Source organism: Carassius carassius, chromosome 9 (genome assembly GCF_963082965.1).
Source record: "Carassius carassius chromosome 9, fCarCar2.1, whole genome shotgun sequence".
Lineage (NCBI taxonomy): Eukaryota > Metazoa > Chordata > Actinopteri > Cypriniformes > Cyprinidae > Carassius > Carassius carassius.
In genome coordinates, this window is record NC_081763.1 from 26,876,027 (window position 1) to 26,887,751 (window position 11,725).

The window sequence follows — 11,725 nt, forward strand, 5'->3', positions numbered from 1 at the left end:
TCTCCATTTGCATCAAAATGGAGTGCAATATCAAACAAAAATAGGCCTTCAATCAGCAATATTTATTAGTGAAGGATTGCAAAACAAAACTAACAGACCAGTAGGCGTGAAACTGAGATTAACAATCAGTATTAATTTAAATCAAATTTCATTTAAAATGTTTGTTGTTTTACTTATTTGTATTTTTTTTCTCGCCTTAGACCCCCGCCCCCTCCCCAAACACACACACACACACACACACACTTCTCTCCCCTTTGCACCCACAGCTCGCAATGCATCTGACTGCGTTAATCTGTTTGTTTTTCAAAGCGGTACAGTAAATGCTGATGCTCACGCAAGTAAACATGCGTTTTTACGTCCTCCTTTAACTAATCGATTCTGTCTGCCATGTGACTGCATAACCCGCTCACATGAGCGCCGAGTTGCATGATCCGCTTTAAGTTCTTTAAAGTCCGCTGCTCCAGCTCGCAGCTGAGACTGGAGCTGCCATGGCGAGTGGAGGCGAGCAGAAAGTAGTGCTGATCACCGGCTGCTCCTCCGGGATCGGACTGCGGATTGCCGTGCTGCTGGCCAGTGACGAACAGAAGCGTTACCATGGTAAACGCGCTCATTTGCGTTCTATTTCCTTCAGCGCTCAAACGTCTATAGAACGTGCTGTTTTTTGTTAGTTAGAATATTTTAGAACGTTCGAAATTGTAGATTCTAGAAGTTAACACATTTTTACAGTGGGTATTAATCGATAGCATAAAAGTCTTATTTTGTAACATTTTCATTACATAACACGCTGTATGTTTGAGAATTAGTTTGTCTCCTCATCCAAACCGCGAGATTCTACATTCACTTTTCTCTAGTTGAACCCAAAGGCTCTTTGTTGTCATGTGAAAGCGCAGTTTCCAGGGTACGGCTCCGCAAGGATGCCGCTCGCCAGGCGGAGATCAGAAAGAGACTGCCAGTTCTCTTTCAAGTGACTTCTCCAGTACAAAGCTCCCTTTATGGCTGTGAATTGTAGACCGCTGCCCTGGTTTAGTGCCGTGTCTAATGCGCCCTTAGTTCACACACTGGAATGAGTGTTGGGAGAGGGACAAAGTTTGAGACCTGTACAAGTGAGGGGCTGTAAAGCGAGGGTCGTCTGAAGAGTTCATTTGCACTCTGAGCAGGGCAAAACCATTGGTCGTTTGTTATCTCCTACTCCGCTACATCCAGGGACTCATTAATGTCAGTCAAATACAATGCGTTTGGTTTACACCAGGGGTCTTCAACCTTTTTTAGGCCCTTGGTGGATTGAGATATAAGTCTGACATGTATAAAGTTGGTATGATGATTACTGTACACTTATTGATGTACTTCTACATTATACTTTAATTTTAGCTAAGTAAGGGATAATGTACATCCAGCCGGTTGTTATCTCAGAATAAACCCCGACAGGGTGATCAGGACCCCGACGCGAAGCGCTTATTACACGGCTAAAAAGATTTGTTTTTACCGTATATGTTGAAATTAATAAAGTCTTCCATTGTAACACGCGGTGGTTAAGTGTTTTCAGTCACAAGATGGCGCCAGGCTGTCAATGATAGGCGAGTGATTCGTTAAGCATATACTGCTCAGGATATCTCGTAGTACCCAGATGAGCGGTGTGTTATTCCATTTGGCGGTTGTTATCTGGGAATAACATACCGCTGGATGGCGCGATTGACCAATCAGAATCAAGTATTCCACACAGCCGTGTAATAATGTGTGCAGAACAACGAAACAAGCTTCTTTAGCCTTGGTTATATTTATCATATTGTAATTTTAACACTAAGAGGTACCACTACAGACCCCCTGTTAAAGTCCTTTTATTTTACTACACAAAAGGGATGTTTTTAAGAAAGTTAAAATGAAACCCTATCAGAATAGGAACTATTCCATCCACACATTTCTTTTATTCTTTTCCATCTTTAAAATTAATTCCATTTGAACTTTGTTCTAATTCGAAAAGTATTGCAACAGTGGATTTTATTCAGAAAAACTAAATCATTTGAGATTAAACATTTCATTGGTTCTGGTTATAATGAGGAGCAATGATATATGCCAACTTCAAAGAAAGCCAAAAAATCGAATTACAAGACAGAGCGGCTCATTCAAGAATGTTTAATCTGCCTCAAGACTTAATCTGAAACAACAGCTTTAATAATGAGGCGGTTGTTCTCGCAAACACATTTAAGTTGTGGCCTAGTTTGGCCACACAGGCTTTGTGTGTCGTAAGAATTAATTTCTTCTCTCATCAAGTACAGATTAAGCTTTATATATACACAAGTGCATTCAGGAAGACAGGAATGCAAATTTTCTAGCAGCTGCGTTTCCATCATCACCATACAGATGCATGACAGTCTCCTCATGCTTACTGGCACTTGTCAACAGCAGCCGGGCTGTGACTGATCATGGAGGCTGTCTGTTGACAGGCAAATGAATGATGCTTTAACACTTTGATCCACTACAGACGGAAGCTCCTCAGCCTTATCTGTAAAAGCAGAGATGATTTAATCAGCAAATCAAACATCAATATTCTCCGACAGACGCTGTTAAAGTAACGCCTGACAGCGTCAAAGAAGCAATTTAAGCCTATATGATGTAAATGTTGAAGTTCAAGTTGAATGATGTCTTTATTTATTTAGTAGAAACTTTTAGAATAGAAACTTAATAGAAACTATTATCCAAAGTGACTTACAAATGAGTAACACAACAAAGCGATTTATGCTAAGGAGGCAGTAACATGACAAGTGAGAGATATACAGTATAAATCATAAATACTACAGAATTACAGACGAATGATCTTCAGCAAGCTTATTAGTAAATCTGAGATGGGCGCTTGATTTAGGTCAGTGTGTTCAAAGTGCAAAGTGCATCAAAATGTTAATCTCTTCCGTTTGTCTTTCAGCCATAGTTTACATAAGCAACACTTGCCTCTGATTAGACGGAGTGCTTTGTTTAGGTCAGCATATATGTCAGCGCTAAAAAAAGAGAAGCGATCAAATTAAATCAAACTGCAATCTCCTGCGGTGATTTGAGGACAAAGCATCTAAGAGTCAACTCAAATCACCTTTATTTATATTGAACTTTAAACAATACAGGTTGTTTTTAAGAGGCTTCAGGGTGACAAACAGAATTGATGATACAAATCTGAGACAAATTCTAATTCTGCTGTAAAGCAGCTCTAAAATGACAATAGTTCCATTATTTAGCTCTAAAAAAACCTCTGTAGATAATAGTCTTTCATTTTTATGTTTTTACTCTTAGTTTGTTGATGACAAAATGATTCTCTGTCACTTGTCTTGAAGTTATTGCCACTATGAGAGACCTGAGAAAGAAGGACCGGCTGGTGGAAGCGGCGGGTGACACATACGGAAAGACCTTGACACTGCTGTCTTTGGATGTGTGCAGTGATGACTCAGTCTGGCAATGTATTGACAGTGTAAAGGACCGCCACATCGACATTCTCAGTGAGTGCACCATGCCTTTGACCTCATATAGGCTTTGTTCACACTGCAGGGGAAATCCAATTTTTTATTTGGGCTGTTCTATAAAAATAAAAATAAAACACTGGTTGTAATAGCAATGAAGCAAACCTTGCGAGAGTTAAGCAAAGGATGTTTTACCATCGATTATGTTTCATTATCATTTGTTATCATTCATTACAATCAATAAAATAGAGAGATTGTGGGTACAGTTAAAGGGATAGTTCACCAAAAAAATGAAAATTCTGTCATCATTTACTCACCCTCAAGTTGTTCCAAACCTGTACGAATTTCTTTCTTCTGCTGAACACAAAAGAAATGGTAAATGGTAAATGGACTGCATTTATATAGCGCTTTCAACAGACCACATGGCCATCCAAAGCGCTTTACAATTTGCCTCACATTCACCCATTCACACACCGACTGCGGTGTCTGCCATTCAAGGCGCCATCCAGCTCGTCGGGAGAAGAAGATATTTTGAACAATGTTGGAAATCGAACAATTGTTGGTCCCCACTGACTGCTATAAATTCTATTTTTTTGCGCCTTTCACAATACATATCGTTTCAAAGCAGCTTCACAGGAAATAAAAGTTTCTACATTACAAATAAGAGAGATCTGATATCAGAGGTGACTTTGTCAAAGGACTGTCCTTATGACATAAATGTACAGCTCTAAGATTCTACAAATCATGCAGTTAGTTAACAATGAACGCATTAAAGCATTGATTACATGATGTGATTACAGTGGTCACATAATGACCACCTGCTGTTTTTGTTCTTGATGAAACACCTGTTGTATTAACCTTTCACATGATGAATAAAAAAGACACAGATCCAATCAAATCCTATTTGACTGTTCAGACTCGAATGCATTTAAAAAACTTTAATAGTATTTCAAATGAGGCTTGCATCGGGCTTATACAAATTGGATTTTAGCCTGTTCAGACTACAAAAAAGGAACTGAGTTGGAAAAACCAAATAAAATCGTTTTTTTCTGCCTATGAACAAATATCAGCAGAGGTACAAACTGTCAGTGTAACAGTGTAACATAATTTTATATATTGAGTATATGTATCAAATTTAATTTGATAAATTTATATTTTTGATAAAATACTAATATAAATGAATAGAGACAAGAGATTCTTGATAGAAACTAGAAAGAGTGAGTGCTGACTGATATAAACTGAATGATATGTGGTCACCAAAAATCAATACTAGCATAGTGCCTCAGGAAACAGGCAAGAGCATAACCACTCATGTTTCCTCTCTGATTTTCCAGTTAATAATGCAGGCGTGGGTTTGCTGGGCCCTGTGGAGAGCATCAGCATGGATGAGATGAAGAGAGTGTTTGAGACCAACTTCTTCGGAACTGTGCGCATGATAAAAGAGGTCATGCCGGACATGAAGAAGAGGCGATCCGGCCACATTATCGTCATGAGCAGCGTAATGGGCCTGCAGGGTAGGATGGACACACCAGGCTGTAGAGGGTTGACTGAAGCCTTCTGTGTCACACAGCTGAATGCTTGACAGTCAGAGAGACAATAGAGCCATTCAGTGTTATGCACTTAGCTGAAGAGCAGTATGACAGCCAGATATGGCACACATGGTTTGGGCCACTTTGGGAGGGCAGTAGAACAAAGACATTATCACTGAATATGTCTCTGTTGAAATTATCCGCAGGTGTGATATTCAATGATGTCTACACGGCCTCTAAGTTCGCCATAGAGGGCTTCTGTGAGAGTATGGCTGTGCAGCTGCTGAAGTTTAATGTGAAGTAAGTGACCCGGGGTCTTATGATGGGGGGCCTATGGATGTCAAGCCCAAATTTCCAGCATGAAAAAAACAAGGTTTAAAACCATAACAATGAACATATCAATTAAATATCAAATTGCTATGATCTGTGATGATAAATTTGTTTTTTGTCCAGTAAATTACTAAATATTGTATAACTATTTGATATTGTATAAGTACCGTATATTATGCTCATGTCATTTAGTTACACTTACAACACTGGTTTAATGCCATGTGCCATTGAAAATAATTGAATAATCCTTAAAAATCCTCAAAAAAAATCAAGATGTAATAAAATCGTATTTTTTATCCGTTAGTAACTATTGTTATTATTGAAGAATATAAAAGTTCTTGAAACTTCAGGAATCACCTGCACATGGCAGGCATGGAGAAAATAGTAGGCTAAATCGTGTGCACAATTTACTAATTCGTTCCCTTGATTTGCTAAATCATGTGCATGATTTATAAATCGTGTAAACGAATTAGTCAATACAGCATCACAGTCCCGCCCACAGCCGGTGCCGGAAGTAAAAATTCAATACAATTTCTGCATTGACAGTTGGGGTATAAGCCATAAAAACGTAACCATACATGGTAGACTTAAAACCAGCTACGGCTGTACTAAGCGATAGTATATGCTCATATAAACGCCAAAGGTTCATGGGACACTAACCTTGTTTTGAGATAAATGCCTTTTATTCGCGATGTCTTGTATAAGTACTTCATTACCCACAATCCTGAATAATCCCACAGTGATGCATCTGATTGATGGAACTCGTGTAACCATCTGGTTAAACCCCGCGAAGGTCCGTGAAGACTAAAAAAATAAAATAAAAACAAAACCTGTGTTGCGTTTTTTTCACGGTAGACTTATCAGTGCAATCATGATCTCCTTGGCTGCCATGATGGCTTTTTCAAGGAGGAAAACAAGTGTTCAAAAACCACTTCAGATAGGGTCATGTGACGTTAGTTGAGTGTAGCGTGTCCGAGGGTCAGCTTGTGGGTTTTGTAAGGGCCAGCATGAGGGACAAGACCTACAAAGTTGTAGTGAGTTTTGCAAGGAGGGTGGTAACGTTAGTTAGCATTATCTTCCACTTTAGCTAGGCTACTGTAGCCTTCATATGGTATGAGACGAGTCATATCAAGCATTTTATGATGCCACTGTCAAAATGATATTTAGTCTAGGCATACCTTTTTGTGCATTTACTGAACATTTGTGTAATGACAACGACATGTGTTGACGACTAAGCGGTGATTGCAGTCAGGTACAAAGCACTGCACCATGTTGCTGTTGTATCGTTTACCGCTTTCATACACACACACAATATATAAAATAAACGATGATAAATATAAAAATCAATACACAATACCTATATAAAACACTATTTATTTACACGATTATACTGAAAGAACTGCTATTACTGCACATTAACTATATAAAATAAAATTCACTGGAGGATAAAGTTCACGCGGCCGTCATCAGATTTGGAAGTCGCTCAAAAGGCTCTTTCGCGGTTGTGGCTTCAGTTGAATTCAGTGAGGCGTGGTGGTTTATGGGATGAGTAGTTCCTTCGCTCGGAATGAAAATATGTACACAGTCTTGTACCTTTGACTTTTTATGGATTTTCTCTTAATGTTTTCACTCGAAATGATATGTTGTATGCTTATGAGTTCAGCCGTAGCTGGTTATCCTCAGACATGCTCTAAAACTCTTTAGATACGAATTTTCCTGAAAGTCAATGGGAGAAATGAATGGGAAATTTACTTCAGGCACCAAACCTCTCTCGGGCTGTGGGCGGGACTGTGATGCTCTATTGTGAACACGATATAGCAAATCAAGGGAACGAATTAGCAAACTGAGGGAACAAAACATTAACCGTGTGCACGTTTTAGTACATCGAGGGAACAAATTAGTAAATCGTGTACATGATTTAATTATTTTTTTCTTGCATGTCATGTGCGGGACTCCGTAATTTTGCTATAATTATAGCAGAAATACTGAAATTTCTCTCAACTGGAAAAAAGACTAACATTTTCACTAAATGCCTTCAAATATTGTTAGAGAAAAGGTGATTTATTTTCTGAAACTTATGACTTAATTCTCATCAAAATGCCTATTATGAGATTTATTCTCAAGATTAATTGACTGATTTATTTATAAACATGTTGTGCTCATCAGATTTGGTGTAAAAAGGCTTTTTAAAATGAATCTTCTTAGAATTAAAGAGTGCTATAGTGCTAATGTAGCATTCCCTATGTTCTCCCAGACTATCTCTGATTGAGCCAGGCCCAGTGCATACAGAGTTTGAAACAAAGATGATGCAAGAGGTGGCCAAGATGGATTATCCTGGAGCAGATGCAGACACAGTCAGATACTTCAAGGATGTGTACATAAAATCATCCATTGATATCTTTGAGGCATTGGGACAAACCCCTGAGGACATTGCTAAAGTATGTGTCACTGTTTGACTGCAAACATATGAATGCGATAAATTCATTGCATTACAAATTACAAGCTCTAATTTATCTTCACTGCCCTTTAAATCTCCACTGATTTTCGTTTATACACTAAACCTGTCGCTATTATTATTCTGTTCTTAATTACCCACAATCCAGTGCACCAAGAAAGTGATTGAATCCAGCCAACCCCGATTCCGGAATCTGACCAACAGCCTCTACACACCCATTGTGGCCATGAAATACGCAGACGAGACCGGAGGACTCTCAGTGAACGCTTTCTACAACCTGCTCTTTAACTTTGGCTCGCTTATGCACATTACCATGAGCATCCTCAAATGCCTGACATGCAGCTGCCTGCGCAGACGCACCATTTCTCCTGACTGAAGAGGGCAGCAGTGAGATGCACACACTCCCAATCCCCTCAGTTTACAGCAGAACAGGGGCCCATACTTCTTACTCGCTTATTAAATCCAAGATGAAATGTAACATCCACGATGGTATCATCACGCTAATCAGGATCTGGCTAATTCAGTTCTTCGAACGCACCTGTTGTTGATGATTAGTATAGCGGGATTGAGTTATCTGAGATAATTGCACATTCATAGGTTGGTTCAAAAGGGGTTATGTATCGATTCTCGAAACCACGATCAACAGTGCAGCGATTGGCTGGTGGCAAGACAGCAACGTAATGACATCATATAATTAAAAAACACACCTGACGAAAAACTTTCTGGACAAATTTCTGGACTTTTATAAAGAAACAGCCAAGCGAACAAAACTACATACCGTATTTTTCGGACTATAAGTTGCACCTAAGTATAAGTCGCATCAGTCCAAAAATACATCATGACGAGGGATAAAAACATATATAAGTCGCACTGGACTATAAGTCGCATTTATTTAGAACCAAGAACCAAGAGAAAACATTACCGTCTCCAGTCATGAGAGGGCGCTCTATGTATTCAGTGTAGACTACAGGAGCACTGAGCAGCATAGAGCGCCCTCTCGCGGCTGTATACGGTAATGTTTTCTCTTGGTTCATTTCTCTTGGTTCATGTCAAATTAATTTTGATAAATAAGTCGCACCTGACTATAAGTCGCAGGACCAGCCAAACTATGAAAAAAAGTGTGACTTATAGTCCGGAAAATACAGTAAATGTTATAATGGAAAAAATATGTAGAGCTCCAAACAGAAAAAAAGTTCTTGTACTGCAGGTCCTTGTACTACAGGTGCGTAGAGCCAATGGCATATAGAATAAACAAGAGGAGTGGCTAGCCGCACACTGATCCACTCAAGACTGGAAGTCTACAAAAACATATTTTATTTTTCAAATTGCATCGTGCAAAAAGGCGCAAAGTGCATGTGGGTTAAAAACAGAATGGACACCAGCAAACGTTTCAGCGAATTGCTATCTTCAGTGCTCATTTAGCAAACAACATTCACCCTTTTTAAGCAAGTCAGCAATTAAGGATTATCAGCTGAATGCAGTTATCTCAAAATCTCTATTGTCTAAAGTAGAATTACAAACAAGTATATATACATTTCAAATGAACAACTTCCTATGATAATACAGCATTACAGACACACAAAAAGAAAGAATGTGTCATAACAATGTGTTGTTATGAATGTGTTGTTCACTAAATGCATTCAATAACTGGGGATCACTTTGAATAATGTGCCAACGATTCTTGATAATGGTTTTGATATCATTACTCAGTGGACTAAATGTGGATTTAAAAATGCATGAAAAATTATTTTTTTCATAGTCAAATTTCTCTCCTCCTGTTTTTGTAGGATGGAAACCTTCTCAAGTGCAGTATCAAGCCACTGGTTGGGATAGCCTCGTGATTTGAACTTGAATTTTCTTGTTTTTTGTAAAACACATTCTTTCTTTTTGTGTGTCTGTAATGCTGTATTATCATTGGAAGTTGTTCATTTGAAATGTATATATACTTGTTTGTAATTCTACTTGAGACAATAGAGATTTTGAGATAACCGCATTCAGCTGATTATCCTTAATTGCTGACTTGCTTAAAAAGGGTGAATGTTGTTTGCTAAATGAGCAATGAAGATAGCAATGCGCTGAAACGTTTGCTGGTGTCCATTCTGTTTTTAACCCACATGCACTTTGCACCTTTTTGCACGATGCAATTTGAAAAATAAAATATGTTTTTGTAGACTTCCAGTCTTGAGTGGATCAGTGTGCGGCTAGCCACTCCTCTTGTTTATTCTATATGTTATAATAGATAAATGAAATGTGCTGTTTTTTTTTATTTTATTTACATTTTTTACATGATTCCCATTTATATAGATTAGAGATTTCTAATACAGGCGTTACATTTTTATTTCAATGTAGTAATTAGCAATTAATTTTATATTTGAACAGATTTGTTACGTGACAACATTAATTAAAGTTTCTTAAGGATCGAGATCATGTTATCTTCATCTCCTGAGTTCCATCAAGCCACTCCTATAAAAGCCATCATCACTCAAATTAAAATTTAAGTATCAATTCTGCTTAAAAAGATGCGATCCAATCCTGTTTACATGAAATAAGCCTGCTCCCGAGCAGGTTTAAGCTTACGGATGTGTTGTTATGACAGCAACTCCGCGATGAGCTTCGAAGAACCAAACAATCCAAGATCACGCCGAATCATCAACAAACAAATCCAGCTAACTGAGTTAGAGACGTACGAAGAACGGGCCCCTGGACACAACTCAATGCAACAAACTGGAGAATACAAACACACATTAATAATTTGGAAAGAAAATGTAAACAAACAACACCTCAATTTTTTATTAAAATGCCAACACCTCTATTCACCTAATCAAGTGAGTTTAAGTTGTTACCATGATTGTGAATTTTGAAGCATTTAACATTTACAAAAAAGAAAAACTGATATATGAAATCAAACCGTACACCATAACAGACCATTCCAAAAGCTAATTGTGATGCTTATGATGGTCTTGATTCAACTGAAAAAGAATCATGTAGCTGCCTTTATTTATATTAATGATTTACAAGTAAATGTGTGTTTAACTCTTACACATCTTCTGAAAGAGTACTGAACATCTGGATCAAAACATGGCTGGCAGAGACTCGTCTGGGAGTAGACAAGTATGAAACTCTTAGGGTAGAGGACTGACGCATTGCTGTTGCCCAAATCTTTTTTGAGAACTGAGTCAAAATATAACAAAAACCTGGGAAGACTGAGGACTGTGAAGTTTAGGTATTGTAAATATAGTATATTAAGGTACTGTGAGGAACTTGAACTGGCAGAACATCATTTGAGCTTAAAGAGGAAGGAGGTAAATGATGAACTTAGGATGCAAGCAAGTCAAGAGATTTCATGTGTAGGGTGATAATATTAATAATACTAAAGTTGCAATGAAATGCAAGACGTTTAATAGATAAGGGGCAAGACTTTAAGCAACTTGTTGCTAGCAGGAGAGAAAACTATAAACTATAGAAAACTTTCTACTGTATGTATAGAAAGACTCCAGATGTTAAGTGAGGGTTAAGTTTATTCAGGGTTCCCCTCTAGCACTTTAGTGTTGCAGGAGACATATGTACATGATCCAAAATAAAGTAGGCAAAGAAAGTAATGAGGGAACTAAAAGTAAGAAACAAGCCATAAGTAGAATGAGGATTGGACATCTAAAGCTAAACTCTTCATGTTATAGGAAAGCATGCAACAGGACTATGTGATGACTGCAAGGAGGCAATGAAACGCCTCATTATGTCCTGCAAGAAATGTATAAAAGAATGGCAAGAGCTGAAAAAAATGTGTATGTAAAATACCATGATCATCAAGCATTAAACAGCATATAAATCAAAACTGCCTGATGTTACCAAAATAAATGATGACCCAGGAAGTGGCGTAGGGCCGTTGTGGGAAGGGGTGTAGTCTCTGATGAACATGTTCTCAGCTTTTTGTTCAAAACGTAAACACTTACTATAGCACACAAATGGAAACT

The 11,725-nt window shown here is 38.1% G+C and overlaps 1 protein-coding gene across 1 annotated transcript; it reads left to right on the forward strand.

Moving 5' to 3' along the window:
- The first annotated feature begins 258 nt into the window (after nucleotides 1–258).
- LOC132149450 (retinol dehydrogenase 8-like) lies at nucleotides 259–8,914 on the forward strand. Its single transcript, XM_059558696.1, has 6 exons — nucleotides 259–597; nucleotides 3,318–3,479; nucleotides 4,775–4,954; nucleotides 5,176–5,269; nucleotides 7,554–7,737; nucleotides 7,903–8,914. Exons 1-6 carry the CDS (start codon nucleotides 489–491, stop codon nucleotides 8,128–8,130), a joined length of 957 nt encoding a protein of 318 aa, XP_059414679.1. The 5' UTR covers nucleotides 259–488; the 3' UTR covers nucleotides 8,131–8,914.
- The last annotated feature ends 2,811 nt before the right edge of the window (nucleotides 8,915–11,725 follow it).